Source organism: Anguilla rostrata, chromosome 17 (assembly GCF_018555375.3).
Source record: "Anguilla rostrata isolate EN2019 chromosome 17, ASM1855537v3, whole genome shotgun sequence".
Classification (NCBI taxonomy): Eukaryota; Metazoa; Chordata; class Actinopteri; order Anguilliformes; family Anguillidae; genus Anguilla; species Anguilla rostrata.
The window spans coordinates 21,136,027-21,162,270 of record NC_057949.1 but is presented as its reverse complement, the minus strand read 5'-3'; the positions used below and the strand labels follow the sequence as shown (position 1 = coordinate 21,162,270).

At 50.0% G+C, this 26,244-nt stretch overlaps 2 protein-coding genes across 3 annotated transcripts in view; one reads left to right on the top strand and one right to left on the bottom strand.

Moving 5' to 3' along the window:
* The window catches only part of LOC135243936 (dynein axonemal assembly factor 5-like), a 30,007-nt gene extending 13,415 nt beyond the window's left edge, over positions 1 to 16,592 (bottom strand). The window contains exons 1-9 of one of the 2 annotated variants that reach the window (XM_064316086.1): positions 16,457 to 16,592; positions 15,576 to 16,142; positions 14,559 to 14,743; positions 14,258 to 14,382; positions 13,276 to 13,394; positions 9,255 to 9,487; positions 7,854 to 8,078; positions 2,998 to 3,147; positions 351 to 513 (exon numbers count right to left, since the gene is read on the bottom strand). In XM_064316086.1, coding sequence (XP_064172156.1) covers positions 351 to 513; positions 2,998 to 3,147; positions 7,854 to 8,078; positions 9,255 to 9,487; positions 13,276 to 13,394; positions 14,258 to 14,382; positions 14,559 to 14,743; positions 15,576 to 16,104 — 1,729 coding nt within the window. In that variant the 5' untranslated portion in view covers positions 16,105 to 16,142; positions 16,457 to 16,592. Of the gene's footprint in view, positions 1 to 350; positions 520 to 2,997; positions 3,148 to 7,853; positions 8,079 to 9,254; positions 9,488 to 13,275; positions 13,395 to 14,257; positions 14,383 to 14,558; positions 14,744 to 15,575; positions 16,143 to 16,456 lie in introns of both variants that reach the window. The other variant, XM_064316085.1, reaches the window with a different exon arrangement.
* Positions 16,593 to 17,173: 581 nt separating this feature from the next.
* The window catches only part of LOC135244084 (cAMP-dependent protein kinase type I-beta regulatory subunit-like), a 53,020-nt gene continuing 43,949 nt past the window's right edge, over positions 17,174 to 26,244 (top strand). The window contains exons 1-2 of the mRNA XM_064316283.1: positions 17,174 to 17,581; positions 18,494 to 18,683. Of these exons, the coding sequence (XP_064172353.1) occupies positions 18,510 to 18,683 (174 nt within the window). The 5' untranslated portion in view covers positions 17,174 to 17,581; positions 18,494 to 18,509. The remainder of the gene's footprint in view (positions 17,582 to 18,493; positions 18,684 to 26,244) is intronic.

Sequence of the window (26,244 nt, the reverse complement as noted above, 5' to 3'; positions counted from 1 at the left end):
GTCTAATTCCCGCCTTTTTTGTCAGTGTGCTGTTCTTTTTATTGACTTTATTTTAAGGGCTGGAGTGGTCTTGGAGGGGGGACCTGAGTTGACGCGGTAGGGGAGGAGGCGTTTGGGAATGCAAATTTCACAATTTGATTCATAACTCTTTGCAATTACCGTAATACCCCCCCCCCCCCCCTTAAACGAGCAGCACTGTTTAAATACAGACGCTGGTCAGATGACGAGGATATTTTAGTCAACATTCTGCTGATTTAGGAAGACTGCCCCTCAGGTTACAGATAAATGAGAAGCCTTGTGTTGTCCAAAATTAGAGATCCTCACATCCCCCCTCCTCCCACATCCCGTACCTGACTGCATGACGAGCACTTCCAGCTGCAGTCTCTGGATGGAGTAGTTGGTCCAGGCGCGCTGGGTTTGGGACAGCCAACCAATCAGCTGAGGCATGTGCTGGCGGTATAGCTCCGCCTCCCCATCCAGCCCCAGCACTGAGCAGAGCGCCCTCGTCGTCTCCTCCACCTGAGAGTGAGTAAGTTAGTCAATAATCAGTACTTAATAATAATAATAATAATAATATTTTTTAAATGTCCTGGAGGTAAGACAGCATGTATGTCATGAATGAAGTTCAGTTGAATTTGCACTGAAGTTGAGAGCAGAAGAGAAGCAGTATTGTACTGCACACACGACCACCCGTCCACAGAAATACACAGTGACAGCAATACTGCACTGATGTGGACTCAAAGCGGACTCTCAACAGAGACTGACACCAGCTGGACCCAGCTGTGCAAAACAGACTCTTCCAGGGAATTTATGGAGAAGCAACCCCAAATCCAGAAATGCACCCTCCTGCTCCACTGAACCCTGACCGGACAGTGACGACCGCGTCACTGAGACCGCAGCGGCCAAATACCAGGATGCAGGCCTGTTCTTTCCCGTCCTCCCCCCTCCTCCTCCTCCTCCTCCTCCGTGGAGCGGGTAATAGCCACTGTTTGGATTCAGGTGATGTCACTGTTTGTGCTGAGCAGGGCTGCTTCTCCTCCTCCTCCTCCCCTTCAGAGCCAGATGACTGCGCGATGAGTCATCATCGCCGGCCCCGCCTCTCCGGCACGTAATGGCTGCCCGTGGCGGGATGCCGCCGAGCCGACGGGACGAGGGGCACGAAACACCTGCTGCGCCGCGCCACACCCCCCCTCCAAACCCCCCCCACCTCCCCACCCTCCCCACCCTCACACTTTTCACCAGCCGTTTGGTCTGACGTCCCGCTGCAAAAGGTGCAATTTTGGCACCCTCTGACTAAGTGGATAATCATCGCACTCTTTGACATCCCCCTTTGAACTGAAGCGAACGTTACATTCCTCAGATATCTCCTCCGCCTGAACAGGGCGCGCTCAGAGTTATAATAAAGAACGAGAGGAGTGGAAAAAGAGGGATGGGGGGCGGCCACGCGTTCAGCCAAAAGGAGGTGGAGAGGAGACACGCGCACGGGGAGATGCGATTGGTCGGGACTCGGGACGACGTCATTCGGCAATGTGTTCAAAAATGTAACTTTGACCCCCTTTCGCTTGGACCCTGTGAACCTCCCATCCATTTTGTCATCAACCCCGGGGTCTGGCAATGATTTCAAAACCAAACATCGCCATCACAAGGGCAGTGGTCCCGCCAATTAAAACCACTGTGAAGCGCCAAATGGAAGCAGACACTGGCACTGTTTCTAACCGTGATTAGTGGTAGCCGTTGTTTGTAGCGGTAGCCGTTGTTTGTAGCGGTAGCCGTTGTTTGTAGCGGTAGCCGTTGTTTGTAGCGGTAGCCGTTGTTCGTAGCGGTAGCCGTTGTTTACTGCGAAAGCCGTTTGTAGCATAAGCTGTTCTTTACAGCAGTAGCTGTCGTTTATAGTGGCAGTTTTCGTTTGTAACTGTAGTTGTTGCTTGTAGCGGTGCGGTGGCTTTTGTTAGTAAACTGCGGCTGCCGTTCGTAGCGGTGACGGCCTGCGATTGGATGGAGCAGAGAAACGCAGTCCCTCAGTTTTCCAGCGGGGCTGCCCGTGCCTCCAGCGCTGTCTCTGCCGTTTCTCCAGGCCCGTGTGACTGCGTGCCGCGCGGGTCTGGCAGGAAGCGCTAGCGGCTTAATGGAAACACCGCCGTTTGCCGCCGGGGCATCGCGGTACTGAATCACCTCTCACTGCCCGCTGTCCCCCGGGCACTGAGGAAACCCAGCACTGCACCGGGCCTGGAAAACATGCTACAAATCCACTCTCAGGTCATGGGGTGCTCAGAAGCTGTTTATCTTAGTTCAGGTGTGTGCCATCCACCTTATAAACAAATGCTAATGTATGGTTTAGCATGTGTGATGTCAATTTAACCAAAATGACAGATTCAGCTATCTGTTTCCTATCTGTCTTTCACTAGTTATCTATAGCTACATATTACCATCCATCTATATATTTTAAGGCCTATTTAAGACTGAAACTGAAAGGTCAGTCTTTTTCTGGTTTTGAAAGGAGATGCAAGTGTGCTTTATTTGGGTATTTTTAGTGCGTGAGCGCACACAGGCACGTGTATGCGTGTGTGAATGTGTGTGTGTATGCACATAGGGTTGTGTGTGTGTGTGTGTGTGTGTTTGTGTGTGTGTGTATGCACATAGGGTTGTGTGTGTGTGTGTGTGTGTATGCACATAGGGTTGTGTGTGTGTGTGTGTGTGTGTGTGTGTGTGTGTGTATGCACGTGTGTGTGTGTGTGTGTGTGTGTGTGTGTGTGTGTGTGTGTATGCACATAGGGTTGTGTGTGTGTTTGTGTGTGTGCATGCATATGCACATGGGGTTGTGTGTGTGTGTGTGTGTGTTTGTGTGTGTGTTTGTGTTTGTGTGTGTGTGTGTGTTTGTGTTTGTGTTTGTGTTTGTGTTTGTGTGTTTGTGTGTGTGTGTGTGTGTGTGTGCATGTACATGTACACCTTTAGGCCCGGAGGCCCGTTGGCAGTTCTGAGCGTGCTCAGTGTGGTCACACTCGCCTTGCTCCAGAGCTCAGGCTCGGTGGTCAGGCTCCGCACCGTCAGCAGGACCTGCAGCAGCTGGAGGCTGATGACCTCACAGTCTCCCTCGCACACGCTCAGTAGGGCCCGAACGCAGCCCAGCACCGGCTCCAGGTACGCCACCTGAGAGAGAGAGAGGGAGAGCATTCACACCATGAAACATCCAACAGAGAGTAGAGAGCCGAAGGACAACAGATCAACATAAAGCACTGTAATAAGCTTTGGGGAGGAAGAGAAAGAGAGGGAGAGAGAGAGAGTGAGAGAGAAAATCGGTGATTTGGTGGGACTGAGTGAATTAAGTGAGTGAATCAGTCAGTAATAGACTGAGGTAGTGAATGAATCAGTGACTCTTCAGAGCCATTTCCTCCAATCACACTGTGTGTTCTCTCCCTCCCTCACACAGCCCCTCCCCCCATCTCACCCCGGGGCCGCGATTGATCTGGGACAACTGACCCCACAACAGGTAAAAACCCACAAGGTTTTCCTTTCATCTCCATGCTCTCCCTCTCTCCCTCTCTCTTTCTCTCTCTGGTGCTGTCATGTCGAAGCAGAGGTCTGTGAGGCCAATTTCCATCTAATCTCTGGGATCACGGCCCCAGTTTCCTGTGCTCCTCTGTCCTGTCATTAGGAGGGGCGGGAGGGAGAGACGGCCTCCAGGTGTTCGGGCTGGCCTTGGGGGGCGGGGGCAGGGGGGGACAGGCATGTGTAGGGGTGGGGGGGGGGTTGTTATACCAAACGGGAGAAAAGCCTGCATTAGGAGGAGAAAAACCCTCTGTGAGGAGTCTCACAGTGGGAGAGAGGGAGGGACAGAAGACTCAGGTGAGTGTGAAAACAGGGTTCACACTAAACACAGGTCAGGAGAGTGGAGGTGACCCACACACACAGGTATGCACACACGCATACACGTGCACGTGCAGTTACAGATGTCCTCTCCAACACGCGTGTACATAGACAACACACACTCTCACTGTCTCTCTCTCTCTCACACACACACACACAGTAGATTTAGTGTGCAGGTTAGGTGTGCACTGATCACGGACTTTTATGGACGATTCCGGTTTCCGATTTTTTAATCAGCCGATTCCCAATAACCGATTTTTTTATTAATTAATTTTTTTTTTTAAAGCAACAGCTAACAAAGACAACATAAGATTGTTTATTTGCTCCATAGGTTACCAATACATTCAGATAATTATAACAATAAAAATGAAAGTATTGTTACTAACAGGATTATTGTTATACTGTTGCCGTGGCCACACAGTGAAGGAGCTCTGGTTCACTGTGGCTGAATCTTCTCTCAGCTGCTTGGGGCGTTTTGACGGCTTCACACCGTGATCTTTATCTTAGGAGACGTTTCAGTGCAGCGATGGACGGAATGACATGAGTCATCAGACTATCACGAGGATGCTGTCGAGCCTCTTCACTTTGATGGCCGACTATATTTATTTGAACCAGAAAACAACGACGAAGAGCTAAATCAAATGTGTGCACACAGAATAGTGTTGCTCACGGTCAATTCTGCAGGTTCAGACGGAATTATTTTCAATTTCGACAAAGAAATTTCAACATTCACATTTGTTTTCACTTCCTAATGAACAGGTTTAGATAAACTGGGCACGTGCACATGTGCACACGCGCACACACACACACACACACACACACACACAGACACACACACAGACACACACACACACACACAGGCACACACACACAGACACACACAGGCACTCACACACACACACACACACACACACACACACACACACACACACACACACACACACACACACACACACACACACACAGGCACTCACACACACAGACACACACACACACAGGCACACACACACAGACACACACACACACACACACAGACTCACACACACACACACACACGCACACACACACCACACACACACACACACACACACACACACACACACACACACACACACACACACACACACACACACACACACACACACCACACCAGCACACACACACACACACACACACACACACACACGCACACATATACACACATGCACACACACACACACACACACACACAGACACACACACACACGCACACACACGCACACACTGAGCCTTTAGCCCCACAGTGTCAGAGCCAGTGACGGGAACCCTCCATTACAGCAGCCCTTTTCAGCAGGGACTCGGAGCACTTTCTCTGGCCACTGCTGGGGAGGGACGGGGGGGACGGGGGGGTGGAAACAGCTACGCACTCTAATAACCGCGCACGCACACCTGGAGCCCGGCTCTGCACCTGGGGCTTACAGACCCGCCCTGAAGCACCCGCTCCCCGCAACGGCAGGTAAACCCTGCCGCGTCCGCTGGGGTCTCCACGGCGAGGGAAACCCCCCCCCCCCCCGCCCTCTCTGTGTGTCGCGCAGGTGAAGCGGATTCCTAATCCCGTGCGGCTGCCCCCCCCCCTCCTCCCCCGGGGGGAGCGGGGTAGTCGCGAGGGGATCAGTGCGCTCACTCATCGCGGCGGGGAGATGAAAGCCACTCCCCCTTCCCGCTGTGGTCGGGGGCTCCTGTAGGTCAGCGCTCTTACAGCGGGGCGCTGAGAGACGGGCTCTTTTTAAGCGCCGCCCCCAAACCTCCCGATGGGCGCGGGGCTCACCCGAGGCGTCCCGCACCGGCCCGCTCGACCCCGCACCCACACCCGCGCTCTTTTTAAAAAACACCGCACTTCCGTACAGACCGTTCGGGCCCCTCCGGGTTCCTCCGCGGGGCGACGTCAGGGCCAATCTGCGCTGGCTCTCATCTTCCCCTGCCTGTTATTATTCCCCCCTTCCTCCTCCAAAATCTGGGTTATTTGGGAAAGGATAAAAAAGCAAATATTGTCCTTCGGAGCGGAGAGGTTCAGCGTGCAGACGCGCGGGACGCCTCCCCCGGCTCTGCACCGCTCCGCAGGTCCCCGCAGGGCGTCGCCGCCGCGCCTCCTCTTTGAGGACTATTTCACTTTTATTTCTCGGCGGTGTTTTCTCTCGGTCCGGGCCAGACCCCGCTCGTACCGCAGCACAAAACTCTCTTATGTTTGGAGGATCAAACGGGGACTGGGTTCTGCCCGCTAATGCTTACTCAAAGAGCAAAGTGACCGAATCTGCATTTTAGACTCTTTTTTCCCTCCCCCCCCCCCTTCAGGCCACAGTTAGGTTTTTTTTTTTGGCCTCGGCCTGCTTGCTCTGCATTTTTAGCGTCACTTGCAGAATTATATCAGCTCATGAAAACGTCTTGCAGTCAAGTGACGGCGAAAGGTTGGTTTAAGAATGGTTGGGATAAAGAAATGGACTGGCTGACAGACAGACGGACGCAGACAGGTTTCTTGGCCCCTGTGTTTGGTGGATATGGGCGGAGCTGCGGTCTGGACCCAGGTTCTGTTCGCGGCCTTAGTTACGGCCTTAGTTACGGCCTCCTTGCCTTCTCCCTGCTCGTGTTTTCCACAGGCCCAGGAGTATCTGAGCAGGTCAGGCTTCAACATGGCGGGGGGGGGGGGGGAATGCACACCCGCCTTTCCAAAATGAGCAGAGGTCCAGCGCCATCTGTGACTGTGCGTGCGACACTCTTTCCCCCACCCCACCCCACCTTGGACCGTCCCGAACAAGGCGCCCACTTGCCCTCAATCTGTCTTTGAAACCGCAGACCTCTGCCGGGGGTGGGGGGGGGCGTTGCCACGGTGTCAGACACCCGGGGACCGCTCTGAAAAACAGCCCAAACGGTCACCTCCTCGAAACGGCTGGAGGGGATGGGGGGGCTGGGGCGGGGTGGGGGGGTCAGACGAAATACGCAGGGGTCAGGAAAAATTAGTGGCTTTTATTATCGCCGTCCCGGGGAGGACATTCTTCCAGGCTCCGCCGGTGAGGGGGGCGGGGTGGCGGTGAGGGGGGCGGGGTGGCGGTGTTGGGGGGTGGGGGGGGTCGTCCCAGGCACGGGTGACTCACGGCCCGGGGCTCAGAAAATAGCCGTGCGCCAGAGCGGCGGTATTTTGATATCAAAGGCAGGCGTATTTAGGCCGAGCGGCGGAGGAAGCGGCGGTGCGCTCTGGTGTTTTTCCAGCGCTGCAGAGGGACAGCAGGGACGGGGATGTTATTCGCAGACCGCTGACTGCAGGCTTTTCAGCGGCCTCTTTACACGAAAAACAGCGCTTTAAACGCAGGGGTTTCCAGAGGTCCTGACTGGCTGCCAGCGAAAGATTTTTTTATGGGCGAACGTTGACTAGTCGCAATAGGGAAAGCTGACTCTGCCCCATCTTAGAGGATTATGTAGGTCCTGCTGCAGCAAACTCCCGACCCGCAGTTAATTCCACTGAAGTATCCCATTCAAAAGAGTGGAGAGGAAATAATCTATAATCTTACTAAATGCAAGATTCTGCGTGCTGTGGAAAAGGGAAAGCTCTGTCGCCGCTTTATCCCGTATCGGCAACCAGAACAGGCTGAAAAGTCTTGAACCAGGAATGACACGCATTAGTCAGCCATCACAGATATCACTGACCAGGAACCGTTAGGGACATCAGGTGACAGGTGCGGATTACTAGCACACAGATGATCAGTGGACCGTGACCAGTCAGGACCTGGACGGGCATTACAGCACACAGATATCAGTGGACCGTGACCAGTTAGGTCACAAGAATTACAGCACACAGATATCAGTGGACCGTGACCGTTAGGGACACAGACGGTCATTACAGTCACACAGATGTCAGTGGACCGTGACCGTTAGGGACACAGACGGCCATTACAGTCACACAGATATCAGAGGACCGTGACCGTTAGGGACACAGACGGACGGGACGACCCTCCCACCTGCTGGGACTCCTGGCACACGTCGGGGTGGGCGAGGGTGCCCCCGATGTGGGGGAGGTGCGGCCGCAGGGCGTCGCGCGCGCTCCCCCGGAGCACGGCCGCCAGCACCATGAGCGAGGCCGAGGAAGAGGAGGACGAAGAGGCGCTCTCCACGTGCGCCAGCAGCAGCTTGAGGGAGACCTCGGGACTGACGAAGCGACCCAGCAGCTCTGCGGACTCCAGGCACTGCGCGGGGAGAGAGGCAGAGCGAGAGCGAGAGAGAGAGAGAGAGAGAGAGAGAGGGAGGGAAAGAGGAGAGAGAGAGAGAGTTTCCCATCAGTCAGTGCTCAGACCCTTCAGACGCTTCCTGCGGCCGCAGCTGCATCCGGAGGCCTTGGGCTCGTCCCGTTTCAAAGGAGGCTAACGTTTGTAAATTCATCAGCACTCTTTTGTTCAGAACGCAGGCAGCTGTGTCCTGACCAGGGCTGCATGGCGGTGCTGCCGTCCAAACATCTGCCATGACACCAACACCCCAGGGTGTCTGCATCTATGCCAGTCCCAAAACCTGAGGGGGTCTGCATCTACTCCAGTCCCAAAACCTGAGGGTGTCTACGTTTAGTCCAGTCCCAAAATCTGAGGCTGCCTATATTTACTCTTATACCAAAATCTGGTGGTGTCTATATTTTCACTAATAAGAAAACCATAAGGCTTTGCTGCAGCATGAGGTCAGGTCTTCCTTAGAAACCAGCCTGTAATAGTATTTGATGCTCTGGGAAGAGGGTAAATGGTCTCATTCAGCGCAGGACAACCCACAGGGCTAAAAATAACAAAAATGACTACTTTTCCCCTCAAATATGTGTAATATTTTAATCTTTAAACAGTGCATATTCCCTGCCAGCAAACTGAGTATAGTCTTCTACCTGAGAAACAGTAAATGTACTGTAATGGTCACGAGGCCAATGAAATGCAAAGGCCAAGGATGAGAGTCGGGGCTGGTTCTCGAGCCGCTTCACGTCATAATTTAACACCAGCGTCAAACCGAACCTTTAAACTATTTTCAGCTCTCCAGGAAAAACAAACATCTTAAAATAATACCCAGGAAAAGTGATTTGTTGGACGATCCAACCGCACGCCCAGCCAGTGGCCTACCGCAAGGCTGATTCACTGACACGACGTACAGCTTCGTTCAGTCAAACGCTTTCCAAAGGGGTTTTTACAACGGAAACCTTTTCAGTTAATCGAACCCAAAGGTCAAAGATGTTCAAACACTTAACGGCGAAGGCTGTTCTCCAAAGCAGTTTTTGACGTGACCTGTATTTAGGCTATTTTAATGATGCCTTTAATGCCTCTAACCCATGTTCATATTTGGACATTTTTTCCGCAGTGAGAGGCGACAGGAAGTGGCGGGGGGGGGGCGCTCACGCTCTGGACGACGGCGGGCTCGGTGTCGGCGCAGGCGCGGTACGCGGCGGCGAGCAGCGGCTGCAGGTGCTGGGTGCTGTGGTCCTCGGCGTGCAGGAGCAGCACGCTCAGGAGCTGCGCTGTCTTGGCCCGCGTGCCCGCCAGCCAGTCCCCCAGGTCCCGGCTCACCGCCGGCAGCAGCTTGGACAGGTTCCGGGCCACCAGCTCCCGGCAGCCCAGGCCAGGCCTCTCCACTGGGGAAGAACAGCCAGGGGTCAGCCAGTAACACAGGAGCTACGTCTCAATCACACACACACACAGTAACAAACCACACACACACACAGTAACAAACCACACACACACACACACCATATATATAAACACACACACACAGTAACAAACCACACACACACACAGTAACAAACCACACACACACAGTAACAAACCACACACACACAGTAACAAACCACACACACACACACACAGTAACAAACCACACACACACAGTAACAAACCACACACACACACCATATATATATAAACACACACACAGTAACAAACCGCACACACACACAGTAACACACACACACACACACACACACACACACCATATATATAAACACACACACACACATAGTAACAAACCACACACACACACACACCATATATATAACCACACACACACAGTAACAAACCACACACACCATATACATAAACACACACACAGTAACAAACCACACACACACACACCATATATATAAACACACACACACAGTAACAAACCACACACACACACACACCATATATATAAACACACACACACACATAGTAACAAACCACACACACACAGTAACAAACCACACACACACCATATATAAACACACACGCACAGTAACAAACCACACACACCATATATATAACCACACACACACAGTAACAAACCACACACACACACACCATATATATAAACACACACACACAGTAACAAACCACACACACACACCATATATATAAACACACACACACACAGACATAGTAACAAACCATATACACACACACTCGCAAACTCAGCTGAATTAAATAGCCCCATTACACATGCCTGCTACATGTTATACGTGTATATGTATGGGTCGGGAGATATGTGTGGATTCATCGGAAGTGTGAACCTTTTATTTGTGTGTGTATATATATATATATATATATATATATATATATATATATATATATATATATATATGAACTCTCATATGCCTATGGAGTGTCTGGAAGAACAATGGCTCTATGTTCTTTCCCTGATCTCATTTTCCTTATATGGTCATTCAAAAAAAGTAATAATTTGCACATACGACCGGTGTGCTTAATTTTTGAGACCGTTACTAATGGAATAACGGAGCCAATGAAAACTTGGTATATGTTTGGACCTAATTACAGAGTAGCTTGTATTTTACCGTCATTTCATACTCTTATTATCCGTATATAATTTCTAAGCGGTTGAGATTTCCTGCCTGAAAAACGTGTCCGAACAAGCGAAGCGCATTCTCAAACGGGCGTCCACATCCGCTGCGCTGTACAGGGGAGGTGGGCTCAAAAATACGGTCATTCATGAATGAGGAACGGGGAGCGACAGCCATTAATCAAGCCCCCCACACAGGAGGCGAGACCAAACGAATCCACTTTTGGTAGGCCTTGAATGTCTCACAGAGATCTTTGTGAAGAGGGCCGTGTGGATTTATTATGACCCCCACCCCCATCCCAGATTTCCTGTAGCGCCCGTCTCCACTCGTGAACCGTGTCACATGGCGGGACGGCCGCCGGGGGGGTGGGGGGTGGAGGGGGTTCGTATCGGGGCGTGTGCAGTTTTATGGGGGCGCACCCAGTGACCAGAGAGACACGTCCTCCCCTCCCTCGCCCACGGGATCCAGCTTTCTTCATGTGCCAACTTCACCACCATTGCCCCCCACCCCCCCCACCCCTCAGCACCTGCATCCTGTTGGCATCAGTAGCCCCGCTACAGGACAGTGGCAAAGCACAGTATTAATATCTCTCAACTGCCTGCCCCTCACTTCAACCTCCCAGCTGCGTGCAACATCCCGCCGTCCCAAAAGGGCGTACAGTCCACCTACCCCCCCCCCATCCTCCCCCAACACACACACACACACACACACACACACACACACACACACACACACACAGTAAGCAGGGGACCATCGCATTTTTAAGAGAATGGAGGAACAGGACGTTATTAATAACAGGTTTTTTTTTCCCCTCCAGAAATCCTCGACAGATCATCACCTGCTGCCTCCCTGTGAGGGTGAAGGCCGAGGCCTGTCCTTCCTGATCCCCGGGAGGGGGGGGGGGGGCTTCCTCATTACACCGCTGACAAACGTTATTAATAGGTGCTAATAAACGGCTGTGAGCTACCAGACTCTGTTTTTGCTCCTCAGGGCACCAACATTCAGCTGCTCAGACAGGACAGGGGCGGGACCGGTAGGCAGAGGCCCCGCAGAATAGACTTATTGCCCCTATTGCCCCCCTCCCCCCCAGTCTCACCCCCCCCCCCCCCAGCTCCGGGTGTCATTACTCACATCCAGGGTGTCCTAAATGACGACCTGCCCAGCAAGAGTACAAAGACTTGGGGTTCCCTGTCCCCTCCCGAAAAATCAGCCAATCACTCTCGGCGTGGCGGTCGGGTGTAATTAGGGCGGGCCCTAACGCGAGGCGGTAACCGGCCATTCATCACGCGCGGTGTCAGAGGGCGGAGCCGCGGGAGCCAGGAGCCGCGCTTAATTATTTTACCTTTAGGCCGAAGCGTTAAAAAAAACACACACACACTGGAGAAAGAGCTGGAATACGGTCTGCGACCTCCGGAAGAGACGATGTTTCACGACGATGAGAACTGGAGACTAGCGCCGGCGTCTTCTGAGACGAAGGCTTTCAGGCGCTGTCGAGCGCTCAGGTGACAATAGCGTATCAAAGCATCGCTGTTTTCAGCATCGCCCCTAATCCCCTCCCCCCCGCACCCCCCCCTCCCCCACACTCTCATCGCTGTGTTAATCAAACCTGTGAACCAATCGACGGCCTCGTCACGCAGAGCTTCAGACAGGTGCACAAAGCACAGGGTGGAAATGAGGAGGCGGAAGAACAGGCCGTCCAGCTGAGATGTGGACGGCCGGTTGCCAGGAGACGGGGGAAGAACGCGGCGACCCTCCACCCCTTCATCCGTCCGCCACGGAGGAAGACTCCGAGAGGAAGCGGAGTGGAGGGGGGGGGGGGGGTTTATTTGTTGCGACCACCGTATCGTCCCAGCAGGCCCCTGACTAGTCATCAAATCCGCTCCAATCGCAGACGGGCTCTCAGTGACAGGAGCCGGACCTCGCTGGAGCCGCTCTGGTTCTGACCTACTTTGAGAAAGCGGCTCAGACAATGTGACTGAAGATTACGGTCCCAAAAAAAAAACCCCCCAAAACTTTCAGAAATGATTTACACCATTTACAGCTGACAGCCTGTGTTTAAGAGATTACACCTGGCGCGCGCTTCCATGCATAATCGGCTTCCATGGCGCTCAAACATCAGAGGTACACGTGCGGCTGTGTTTTGAAAAAAAAATATTTTTAACCTGCGCTCAAGTTTTTTGGCGCACAACGAGTTTCCTTCTTCAAAGGCGTCAAACGGCCTGTTCAAACCACAGCGCCAAATTACGCCCCCCTGTCTTTAATCACCGCGACAGCGCCGCCACCTACCCTGCCCCTGGGGTACCGTTTCCCCCCGCGGCTTCCCGTTCGCTCAATTTCACGCTGCCGTCAGCAACAAAGGTGTACAGTTGCATCTAAACGGGGGTCCTGCTTGTATGGACAAACCACAGGGCTTGTGTGGTTTGCCACAAAGCTTCTTTTATCTTCTTCTTTCCTCCCGTTGCCATGATTAATGCCAACCGACAGCGACGGTTTACATTTATCGCGGTGGCGATGGGGAGGTGGGAGAAGGGGGGGGGGGGTGCAGTCTGCTCATGTCAGCACCCGTCAGCGTGAGTGTGCCAGCTCACCTCCTGGGGGGTAGAGCGCAGGGACTTCCAGGAGGAAGTCCAGCTTGTCCTTCAGGTCCTGCTCGTTTTCCTTCTCCCACTGAGCGCCTGTCCGCCTCCACAGGTCCTCTGCCTGGAGCCTGAGGGGAGAGAGGAGCACACGCCCTGCGTGAGGGGTCATCTGCCCCGAGGCTAGAACCGCCTCCCAGCAGCGCCCCCTGGACCACCCCCTGCCCACTGCCCAGCAGCACCCCCGCCCACCACCCTGGGCCACTCCCTGCCCACCACCGTGGGCCACCCCCTGTCCCCTCGGACCCAGAGGGCCAAACGGACACCTCGTTTGCTGTGACCGCCATGTTGGCCTCGATGTCTCCCTCTATGGTAAGACACTGGCACTACCACTCACTGCTGAGGGAGTCACTAACCCACCTCCCCACCTACCAAACCCCTCTCTCCCCACCCACCCAACCCCTCTCTCCCCACCCACCCACCCCCTCTCTCCCCACCCACCCAACCCCTCTCTCCCCACCCACCAAACCCCTCTCTCCCCACCCACCAAACCCCTCTCTCCCCACCTACCCACCCCCTAATTAATGTCTAACAGATGAACGGCTTTAGTTTTTTTGTCATTCCGACAACGTTTGCAGCTGGTAACGCTGACTTATAATTAAAAAAAACAGATTCATCTCTTGCAGTACGGTGTAAATCATATTCTATAGTGCAAGTGGGTAGGCAGTCGAGGGGATTTGTGTCTAACGATGGAAACGACTCTCTAATACACAATCTTATGGCTAACGTTAGGTTATTCATTGAAATGGTTTATTGAAATTAACTGTTTAATCAATAAAATTAATCGATCAATGCTCTTATTAACAGTAAATCGATTAACCGTTAACATCCCTGGTATGAACAAATGAGAGCAAGGCAGAATGCGCTGTTCTATGAGACAGCAAACTTGTTCCTAATGGGGAGGTGATCCACTCAAGTGATCCACTCGGTTTACCTGATCTCTGGGACTTCATCAGCGAGGCCGGTCAGGAGGAGAGGGATCAGCTTGTGGAAGTAGGAGTACCTGTCTGGCAGGTCCAGCAGCCAGTGCCCAACTACTACTGTCACAGACTTCCTCACCTGGGGGAGGGGAATGTCCAGAATCAAGACAAGCGCTCATATTTAAAACCATAGATGGCACTATGGGCACACTGCGATGGACTAAACTGAGGGAAAAGCTTGGTGTGTTCTCAATGGCTACCCTCCACCACCACCAATGCAACACTGACAGGTGAAGCCCTGAGACCGGTCGGTACCTGCGGCGAATCGTCGAACAGCCTCTGGGCCAGGTGCGAGAGAACGTCGTCCACGTGCTTCCCGCTGCTGTACTGGATGACGGCGCCCGTGGCCTCGATGACAGCCACGCGCACGCGGGAGTGCTGGTGCGAGATGGTCTGCATCAGCGGTTTGACCAGGCACTCCGCTTGCATGTGAAAGTGCGCTAGGGGGTGAGACAGTAGTACTCAAAACAAGGATGCAAAACAACCTGACATCAGCAACAAAAGACGACGAGAAATAGTGACAATTTATTTATTTTACCAGTTAAATAATTCATGCCTTCACAGCTTAACTCTCTGCATGATGCCTGCGAATAACCGCGAGGCTCCCACATGTATGTAAACAAATGCTATCATCTGCTAAAGTGCTAGGGCTCCATCGTTTTCTTCGCAGTCTAAGTCTAAGCCTGTTTCCATTAATACAGCCTTCAAGCTCAATTCATTTGAATATATATTTTCACTGCAGTCAAAAAATAATAACGTATAACCTCATATTACGAATTGGTGGTAATGGGAAAGGATTATCAAAAATTGAATGAATTATGCGTGATGACTAAAGTACATGATTGTTTCAATGTTTAGATTTAATCGGTGATTATATTTTAGCACTAAAATTTTCAGCGAATCTTGATCGGATAGGCAAGTGAGCTCTCACCGTTGCTCACGGGTAAACACAAGCTCCAGGAAACCATGGAAACCTGCAGACTCCACACAGAACTATGGCTGACTTTATCCAGCCAGTAGAACTCGCAAAGTTATGGACAGCCCCAACAAATCACACAATCCACGCGTCGTCAATAGCGTTTGTTTATAAAGAATAGTGGTAAATAATGGCGATTGTAATAAACTAGTAGTTTAAAAACTATTCATCATTAGTTAGCCGACTACCTCGGCTAACATTGGTTTGCCATGGCTAGTTAAACAGTAGTTAGCTAGCTAACGTGGCTAGCTCGCTACAATGAATAACGAGACTTTTTAGCTGGCTATAACCGTTACCTGGTATACTCCTGGCGAAATCCACAGTGCATTTACAACTCTCCTTCTTGACCTCTGGGAAAGGGTCTACGATCGTCCTCTGTAGTATCTTCACCATGTCATCAAGGTATGGAGCTAGGCGGCTGCCGCACACCTCCACAGTCAGGGTAAGAACCTCCATCATCGAAAGCCGCAGTTCCTCCGCCGGCTCCAGGATCTCCTTACCACCCAGCCGATGGGTGAACGCGGGCATCAGATAGGGCAAACAGTCCTCGGGCTGGGGTACATTTCGAATAAAGTCCCCAATCATTTGAACGGCGGTCTCTCGGCATCTTTCCATAGGATCTGACAGGCATTTCAAGAGCGATTTCAGAATGCACGTGAACACTTCCTGGAGCACACCGCTTGACAAACCTTTCTCAAATGTTTCTCGTCTGATTGATTCCAGCGCTCGTTTCCTGGTACTCTTGCTGTCTTCGTTGAGACAGTTCATATGTCGGGCTAGTGCTCGCAATACTTCAGCAGCACCACGCTCGTCTCCTGTCGCCATTGTTGCTGCTGCCTCTGTCGTTATGGCGACCACGTGCGCTACGACAAACACAAACTGATTTACGTCGGTTGCGAGTTCAAAATGCGGCAAACTTTATTGCTTGTTGAACACATGGTTACACAGCAAGGTATAGTTTCGTTGAAGTCGTCTACAATGCTAAAATTATTATTATTTTTAAAATATACATCACATATTTTACGTCTATTATTTATATTTTTGTTCACATATTTCCCCATTTGGTCTAGAAATGCATGTTGAACTTATTACATAGCTACAGAGTACTTAACCTAATAACACTCTCACGATCAATGGAATGATAACAAGATGGAGACAAAGATATGGGGAAACTCACATCGAAAGTAGATTGAGTAGAGAACTGTGTGAAGATGTCCAGAAGCACAAACTCAAAGAGAGGAACAGGAAAATATGCATTCTGAACATTAATGCATCTTTGTGGCATCTTGAGGGAGATGCAGATATGACCTGATTTTGGAGCAGAGAGAGCAAGTGGTGTTCCAGTTGCATCGAATGAGTTATTGAGAACAAACTGCACTTTTTGTGGTTAAAGAAAGGTTTCAGATGGAGGATGTACACTGTCAATGTGTGTGTGTGTGTGTGTGTGTGTGTGTGCAGTCAACTCATGTTTAATTATTCAGGTCAGATGAGCTGGACATTAATATGGTGTACCTTACCTGATTTTTTAAAGTATGGTGCAGATCCATTCAGTTACAACACAATGTTTAAAATAAAATCTATAAGGAAGAAGTAGTTAATTTTACAATGAGTTACTTGTCTTAGGTAATTGTGTTCAGAGCTTATATGATGGAGATTTCGGATTATCTTCAGAGTTTGTTTTTTAAAGCACAATGTGTTTTTTCTTAGGTGTACAACTGACACTCGTGCCCTATATGTACTGTGTCAACCTGTCTTGTTACTGAATAAGTTGGTTTAAATTAAAATGGATGTAGCCTACTACTATAGGCAGACCAAGCAGGCGATGCGCACTGCAGTACATGTGGATAGATACTTCGGCTTAATAATACAAAAGAACAAGCCACCCACACAATAACAACTTGATATAAATGCATGTGGGCGAAATAGAAGCCTGGGGAGTACTCGCGTTATCACAGAACACGATTCATAATATTATACGCAGGGTGTGAAATTAATTTTTTTTAAAATGTGAGGTGGACAAATGAGCGTCTCCCCAAAACACAAACATTAATAAACATGCCGCGCATTAACAACGGTGCATTTTAACCTCTGGGGAAAACATCATAAACGAAATCCCTCTGTTGGGCTTGAGAAAGCAGCTTTGCGGCGGAATAAAGCGAGACAGATTGACGTCATTGAAACCGACGCAGAGAGAGCCGACCGAAATCAACAGCAGCAGCAGCCAGCAACCTCGAGTACCTAACTACAAACATCCTCGGCACTGTAGTACATCATTGCCAGAGAGCATCTTCAGAAAATAACGGTAAGTATATTATTAGATATCGGCAACGCACCCGAACAAGAATATAGATACGAATGGGTCTTTTAAATAAAGACGCGTTCCCTGTTTGTTTAAATGTATGATCTCCAGATCCATTTATTTTTTTATCTCCGATAATTCCAACTGGCTAGCTAGCCATCTACATACAATATATACACAACGGATGCTTGCAATTGATATTCTTGTTGCCGGGAAGATGTTGAAATTATATATTATCCCTGTTGATATCCCCGACCCATCAGTAATGTATTGTTTAATAAAGTATTGCTTAATAAAGATGAAAGCATGCCATCGGATTATTAATTATAGCTTGCTACAGACAGAATATCCTATCTGGCTAATCTTTTAATTTTTAACGTTATCTTTCCAATAATAAACGGATGCATTTCGTTTGGACTCCATTGGCGGAAGTGAGATTATATGGCTGTCTCACGTTAGGTGACGGTTTCGTTCTATCACTAACAGGTTTAACAGCATGGTTGTCTTCGAGGCATCATTTCTGTTGTTAGCGATTTCTTGTTAATTTCACCATCACTCCATTGGAGACAGCGGTGTACTGTTTTCGATTAATAGACACACTGGATTCCCTGTGCGTTTGCAACATGAAGCGCCTACGGTCTAGATGAGAAATATATTTTTTATTTTCTTTCTATTTAATACTTAAGACCGCACCGCTTATCCACAGTGTTGCTGAAACGTCACACGGGACTCCATCCTCATCCCCATCAATAAACGAACAGGAAGCGAAGTGATGGAATAGAAGTCACGTTTCAGTGGAGGGAAATGCAAATTCACATTAGCAGTCTGTGAGGGCCTTTCTACAGGACAAAATAAACCAGGCCTGTAATTCCCTGTAAATGTTGTTTTCCCCCTCCTCTTCCTTTCCGAGTACAGAGGTGTAAGTGATAAGATGGCCACCTCCTCCTCCAATCTGGAAGAAGACGAGAGTCTGAAAGGCTGTGAAGTTTTTGTGCAGAAACACAACATCCAGCAGATCCTGAAGGAGTGCATTGTGAACCTTTGCATCGCGAAGCCTGAGCGTCCTATGAAATTCCTGCGGGAGCATTTTGAAAAGCTGGAGAAGGTCAGTTTTACAAACTCTTTTTGACTGTTGAGGTCTTGAACTTCTCTTTGTGTCTTTTTTAATTTATTTTTATCTAATGAGGGATTAACTGTAACAAGTGGCGTTTTTGGCACTTTTGAAGGAGATTATTCCAGATGGTTAGAAAAAAAAGTCCTTTGTCTTTATGGAGCTTGCTAGGAGTTTTTTTTTAAATATAAAGAATAAGGTTAATGACATTATTAATGATTAAGTAAGGTTTCTTATTACCTGTCCAATAATGTATTTAATTCAGAATCATATGCATTTTAACACACAGAATATGTCAAGGTTTCCAGTGGCATTGTATAAGAATTATTGGGATTGCTTAATCAGAAGTAGTATTTCTCCATGTTGTGAGTTTTAATGATATCCTCTCATAAACAGAGCCAGTCTGATGGCACAGCGAATTATCTGGAGTTGTATGTGTAAGTCATAAATTCTAACTTCGCAGTCGCTGTTAAACCCACTCTATCTCTGACTCCTGTTTTCGTGGGCCTGGGGGTCAGCACATTAGAAGGGAAAGGCATTGCCATTTTAGCATTCTGGACTGGCATCAATCAGGCTCCTTATACAAGTGTGTGCTTATTAAGTACCCCTGGAAAGAGTGGCCACACTTGGCTTGGATTCAGTCAGCATCAACATTTGTCTTTAGCTTTGACATGTGCATAAATGCAAGTGTCCAAAAAATGTTACTCTTGCATTTCATTATTTGTCAATGTAGAGGACAATTGTTGATTAAATCCAGGCCACTGTCTCCCATTGAGATAAACAGATTAGGGGCACGGAGGTTCTCTTCCTTGTAGGCAATATCCAACACACACATTGAATGGAAGAAGATTTGCTGGTTCAGGTTTTTGCTGGAACATAAAACTTGTGAGGCTCTTTAAAGCTTGTGGTTCCTGCATTTCACACTTATTGTAGGTATGGAAGAACAGAGCGGTCTATTGTAACGAGTGGCCCTTTTTAATAGAAAGCGGCGTTTGGATGGATTCGAGGGAGTGCAGACGACAGGGCAGGAAACAAACTTTTTCATCCACTCGCCACAGTGGCTGGTGCGTCCCGAAATTTACTAGCCAATTTCTGTGTTTTACCAGACGAATAGATGTTTAGAATAGACGAGGACCTCCTAGTGACGGGTTTCTCCCTGGCAAAGTGGCTGGTAGAGTCCACAAACCCTATCAGCAGGTTTAGTAGGGTTTGTCTGGTGGCTGGTGTTCCTTTCCCCCCGGGCAGACCGTGTGCGCCTGATGGACCAGCAGGGGTCGCTGGTGAGCTCTGGGCGATGCTGGTGCCAGTCGTGTGTCACCCAGCGGGGCCGCTGGCACTGGTCTGGGTTTGGCATCGGGCCGCCGGGCCCATCCATGCACTAGAGCGGTGCTTTAACGGGATGAGCCGCCCAGCAGCCTGCTCAGAAAGCGGGCTTTGATTGCTGTCCTCACCTTTGTCCACACCCGGAGCACGGGTGCGAGTTTCATTTCTGAGAAAAACCAAGTAATTTGGCATCTAGAGGATGTGAAAAAATCAGAAAGTGTGAGACTGGATTTTATCCCAGGGTTTTGTACTGCACACAGAAACTTCAGTTCAAGGCTTCGTCTTGAGCAGAAATGAAATTGTGATTAGTGGAGCGTTCTGTACTTTGCCGGCTGTATGGAGCAGACCTGTCTGTAAGCCACGACCTCCCCCAACCCCCCACTTATTTCCCCTGGATGTCTGGGGCTCAATGGTGGGTGTTGGACAGAAACATGGTTGAAAATAAGAGCGCAAAACACAGACCAACAGAAAGGATTTTTATTTATTTATTTGTTGAAAGCATCTTTAGAATGAGCTGGGCAGCATGGGAAACGTAGTCTCCCCTCAGAGCTTTTGAGGCTCGCATGTAAACCTTAGTGGACTGTGTTCTGCCCGGTAGTTTTCTACTATAGCCTGTTAAGACGGGACTTAGTATAATATTCAGCAGCAATGCTTTTGATCAGGATGAGGAACTCTGACTCTGTGGAGATCTGATGGCTGTGCACTTTCATGTGCTGCTAAATAAGACATCAGTCATTGACGTTTTACTATTTTTGAAAGAGAGGGTGCCAGAAGCCCTCACTTTTATCTTTTGCCATTTTTTTGTAGTATTATTTCTTGTCTATCTTTGTGGCTACAGGTTTCAAGTGCTCACTGCCAGGAACAGGAAATGAACATTTTCATGTAGACTATTTATTGGACTTCATTTATGTGCTGTCTGTTTCTCAGGGGTCTTAAGCAGGCATGAACATTTATGGGTCCGGTAATGATGTTGTTTTTGTTATCACAACACTTTTTATTTTACACCGAAGATGACACAAAAGTGCAACTGAGTCTTTATTGTGACGAGCGAGGGTTATACCAGGGATTTGAACCCATGAGCTGCTGGTGTGAAGACTAGTTTACTAACTGCTTCCCTCATCGCCTGCTGCGCACTGCGGGGTTTCGTTTGAAGTGCCGCCTGTTGGGGGGGGCACTGTCCCTGAAGGAGCTCCATCGGAGGGATAAAAGAATGAAAGTTTTGTGTGATCCCTTTCCTTAGGGCCTCCTGTCCCATCACACGGTAAAGCCAAACAAAAGGCTTTTTGAGCCTCATTTAGCTGAAGCCTCAGTCCTTCTCCTTATCTCTCGCCGTGGCGATCTCGAGTTTAGGTGGTGACTGGGTACCTCCCCTGCCCGTGGGGGGCCCCCTGGTTCAGGGGCGTGGTGTATCTCTTGTGGGTCAGCTGACCCACCACGGTTTTCCACGGCACACACTGTGCCACGCCAACCCGCCAGAGGGCAGGGGTCTTCACTGAGACCGTCACCTGATGCACACAGTATTTACCCTGCAGGCCCGACAGCAAAACCGTGTTTTTGCACCATTGTGAGAACCAACCAGGCTGATTTATAAATACTGTATTTAGTAAAAATCAAAGGGAAGATCCATCTGAATGATTACTACTTGAAAATGTGTGGCTCAAACTCTGGGGCTTCTTAATATTTTTAACAATAATGACATTTTTACATTGTTATAGTTTTTCCTGGTCTCTGAATTCGGCTGAATTCATAACCAGGCGTTATATTTAATGCACTGTAGTCGGAACGCAATATTATGCCGGGTCTCTGTTGCCGTAGCTACCGTGCTGCTGTCTGATGACTCTGCGTGAGCCGTCGTGGTGGGGGCTTCAGGGGCGGGATTATAATTCAGCCCTTCCATTCATCTCCCAGATTATCATCGTGTGAGCTACAGGAGGACGTGGGGTCCAGCTCCCTCACGTGCGCGTGCGTGCGTGCGTGCCCTTTCGGTGTGAAGCATGGCACTCTGTGGTGTGGTGCAGTCTGTAGGGCGGGCATCTCTTCAGCTATATGCTAGCCCCCCCTCCGCTCAGGCTCGATCCCCCGCCACAACACCTTCTGAGCTGAGATCCCTTCCCTGTCTGCTACCCTGTCAGCTCTCTGCCTGTCTGAACAAAGCAAAAGGAGCCGACTGCCTGTCAAAAGATTAGTCCTCGCTGTTCTTGGCATAGTTGTTCAGTAAAGGTGAACCAATATTATTCTACATGTTTGTGTTTTTTTTTTTCATTTTTGATTTATTGGTTAAAAATATTGAATCATTCTGGTGAACTTGTTATCTGTGCTGTAAGGATCTTGAGAGAATCTGTTGTCTCGCCTGTGATCAGAGTGGGGTTTTCTTTTTGAGATCTGTCAACGTGAAGCCATCGAAAAACGCTCTCCCGCTCCGTAGAGTAGGCTTTGCTTAAACGTACTGGTGATTTGAGATGCAGATCCAGTCCTCCCTGCTTCTCTAAACCGTGGCTGTTTGCTGTATTTACCCTGTAGGACTCTCACTGCTTACTCGGATAGTGCTGCACACTGGCATTAGGGCAGTGCGAGAGTCCTCTGGTCAGTAGAGTCTTTGTAAGGCGGGATGTGTGGGTCGAGAGACCATGGTGCTGAATAATTGGCACCTGCGTCACCGTGGAATGGAGCGTTTGAGTTTGGCCGGGATTATTGGGTCTCATTGTGAACTAGAGCCCCCCCCCCAGACACCCCTCCCTCCCCCCGTCCTCCCCACAAGTCTGCCTGTTACGTTGTGCATGAAGCGTCTTCCTCCATCTTGTGTCTGAGGGGGACGCATTGGGAGCTGCAGTGTGATGTTGAAGCGGCGGCTGACTTCACACGCTTCAGAGGAGAACACACGCCTGTCTGCGCCCAAATCGATGGCGGGCTTTGTGGCAGTGCGTCGGCGGTATGCAACTGGGGGAAAACTTCAAAGAATAGATATCAATAAACGAATGGCAAACAGACGCATCAGCATAGCGGTAATAATAGCCGCAGTACACAATTGGTGGGATCACAAGACTTCAGACTCAACCACAGCGATAATAAACAAGGTAATGGAAAACCGCCAAAGAACAGCGAGCCGGGTAGAAGCAGAAATAAACGGCATCAGCTGAAGCTGACCATTAGTGGACAGTCAGGCCTTGAAGAGCCAATCATGTTACTCAGAGAGGATATCACAGAGGAATCTATTGTTTTTGATTGGTCATAAAAGCATGTCCCGGAGCAAAGAAATGAACAGCAGATTCTTATATAGTGAGGGCAAAGTCCAGGTGCATTGTGGGCCTGGAGATTAACGGCAGGCTTAAGCACAGTGTCACTGGCCAAAGCTGGGTTATGTTCCAACCTCATGGAGATGTGCCTCCACATGCCGGCTGTGGTGCTTCTGCTGTTGTTGTCAGTGACCGTTTGAGAGACTTACATCTGCCCAGTCAGAGGTGGATGAAGGGCAGGAAGTGTGTTGAAGTCAGCGCTTTGGAGACCACCCCTGCCCGCGCCTTTGATTTAGAGCTGGCTCTACACTCTACACTGTCCCTCCTTCCTGTCCTCTTTCTTCCCTCCAGTGCGCTGCTTCTTTTCTCTGTCTGTTTGTCCTTTCCTCAGTACTGCTGTCATTTCCACTTATTACATTAAGAGTGCCCAGAAGAAATGCTGTTCCTGAGATTAGATGTGTGTGTGTGTGTGTACTCTGAAAAGGAAAAGGCTTGAGAAAAGTGGAGTTGGGGTCTATTTTCAGCCCTATTTCTTGTCTCCCTATCCCTCCTTTCCTTCCTCCCTCCCTCCCTCTTTCTCTCTCTCGTTCCCATCTGTGATGACGTGGGTTCTCGCTCTGTGCGTACATTCTTCAAGTCTCTCTGTTCTTCATGATATGAAGCCCGTAACCTAGGAGACGGGGAGCGACAGTCCACAGCGCTGTTATCAAAGAGCTTCTTTCTTCTCAACTTTCATAATTCATAAGTTTTGCGCCAAACCGTCTCACTGTGCATTCCATCTCATCCTTGTTCATTAGACAGGGCCGTATACCGATTTGCCGCATTTACATTCAAAATTATTCACACGTACAACCAACGCCCACACACACACACACACTCTCTCTAATTCTTCATTTGAGAGCTCAATAAAGGGCCCCATGTCTTGCACTCGAAGCGAAGATTTACAGTGACGGAGACGAATGTAATCAGATATCTGAGCTGTGAGGACGGCGTAGAGCCTCTGACAGTGTCATTCACGTTGATTCTGTTCATTTTTCTACATGAATACAGTCTTTGTTTGGGCTTTTGAATTCTGGGAGTTTGCCATGTCAGAGCATCAAGGCTCTTTGCTCCGGTTGCTTTAGTCACGGAGGGTAAAGTCTTCGTTTGACTGGGGCAGCTGAGATTTAAAAAAGGCGAAGTTCTATAATAACGACGCTCCCAAAACCACGCGCTACGCACAGGCTGTGTGCTATGACGCAGTGAGGTCACGGCTCTTTGCCTGTGGTGCAGCTGTGATGTCATGCCTCTTGTGTGTAGTGCAGCTGTGATGTCACACCTGTTGTGTGCTGCTTAGATGTGATGTCACACCTCTTGTGTACAGTCCAGGTATGATGTCACATCTGGGCAGCTGCGATGTCACACCTCTTGTGTACAGTGCGGCTGCGATGTCACACCTGTTGTGTGCTGCTCAGACGTAATGTCACACCTCTTGTGTACAGTCCAGGTATGATGCGACACCTGGGCAGCTGTGATGTCGCACTTCTTGTGTACAGACCGTTTGTGTCACACCTGGGCAGCTGTGATGTCACCTGTTGTGTGCTGCTTAGATGTGATGTCACACCTCTTGTGTACAGTCCAGGTATGATGTCACATCTGGGCAGCTGCGATGTCACACCTCTTGTGTACAGTGCGGCTGTGATGTCACACCTGTTGTGTGCTGCTTAGATGTGATGTCACACCTCTTGTGTACAGTGCAGCTGTGATGTCACACCTCTTGTGTACAGTCCAGGTATGATGCGACACCTGGGCAGCTGTGATGTCACACTTCTTGTGTACAGGCCGTTTGTGTCACACCTGGGCAGCTGTGATGTCACACCTGTTGTGTGTAGTGCCACTGTGTTGTCGTTCCTCTCACTGCCCCCTTGCACTGTGTGTGTGTGTGTGTGGGGGGGGGAGTGAATGTGTGTGTGCATGCGTGTGTGTCAGTCTGCCTGTTTTGTCCCTCGAGATTCGAAGCTGTATCAGTTTTCACACCAGCAGCATTAGGGAGATTATTAAGGCCTGCATAATCGTTTGGACACCTGATATTTTTCACCCCGCTGTTACCGTGGTTCTTCCCGCCATTTTGCTGACTATGGAGAAGGGGCGGGGCGGGGCACCTGAGGGTTCTCATTGTAGCACACATACAAAACCTCCGCAGAGGGGACAGAAGGTGCCCCCCCAACTCTGTTAGCCTGTTGGGTACTGTGTGTTGGGGGGCGGGGCCTGTCTTTCTCCCCGGTGATAAGTGACAGCGTGCTGTTCTCCTGGGCTCGGTGCATGAGTGCTGCTGAAGTGGCTTATGTAACCGAACTGACTGCGCAAAGCCAGCAGGGCCACTGCAGATGAATACATCACTGAGCGCGCTCAGAGCAACAGGCACGCACGCACCCTCCGTCTCCACCTGCGCCTTGCGCTGCGTTACCGCGGCGACGGCACGCACGCAGAAACCGTCACTTTCAGCTGTTTTTACTTGTGTGTGTGTGTGTGTGTGTGTGTTTGTGTGTATGCATGCATGTGTATGAATATATCAGCCTGTGAGTGTGTCTGTGCATGTGCCTCAAGGATTTCAGGCTCTGCGTGTTGTTGTGGCCAATCGGAAGTCGCCTGGAGTGATATCCCATCATGCTGTGCTCTCACGGCAGGAGCCGAATGTCAGCCATTTCATGCGCGCACCTCTGGAGCCCAGCACGGCTCCCCACAGGAACCAGGACTCCCTTTCTCAGTAAGACTGAAGGCAGAATGAAAGGCAGAATGTGGGTGATTGAAGCCTCCCGTTGGCCCGCCGTGGTGCTCATGGTCAACCATCATCGGCTAGTCCTGAGGAACACAGGAAAGGCCTGGTGCCGGTGTGTGTGTGTGTGTGTGTGTGTGTGTGTGTGTGTCTGTCTGTTTGCATGTGCGTGGGTGTGTTTGCGCGTGTGTGTGTTTGCGTGTGCCTGTTTGCATGTGTGTGTTTGCATGTGTGTGTGTGTATA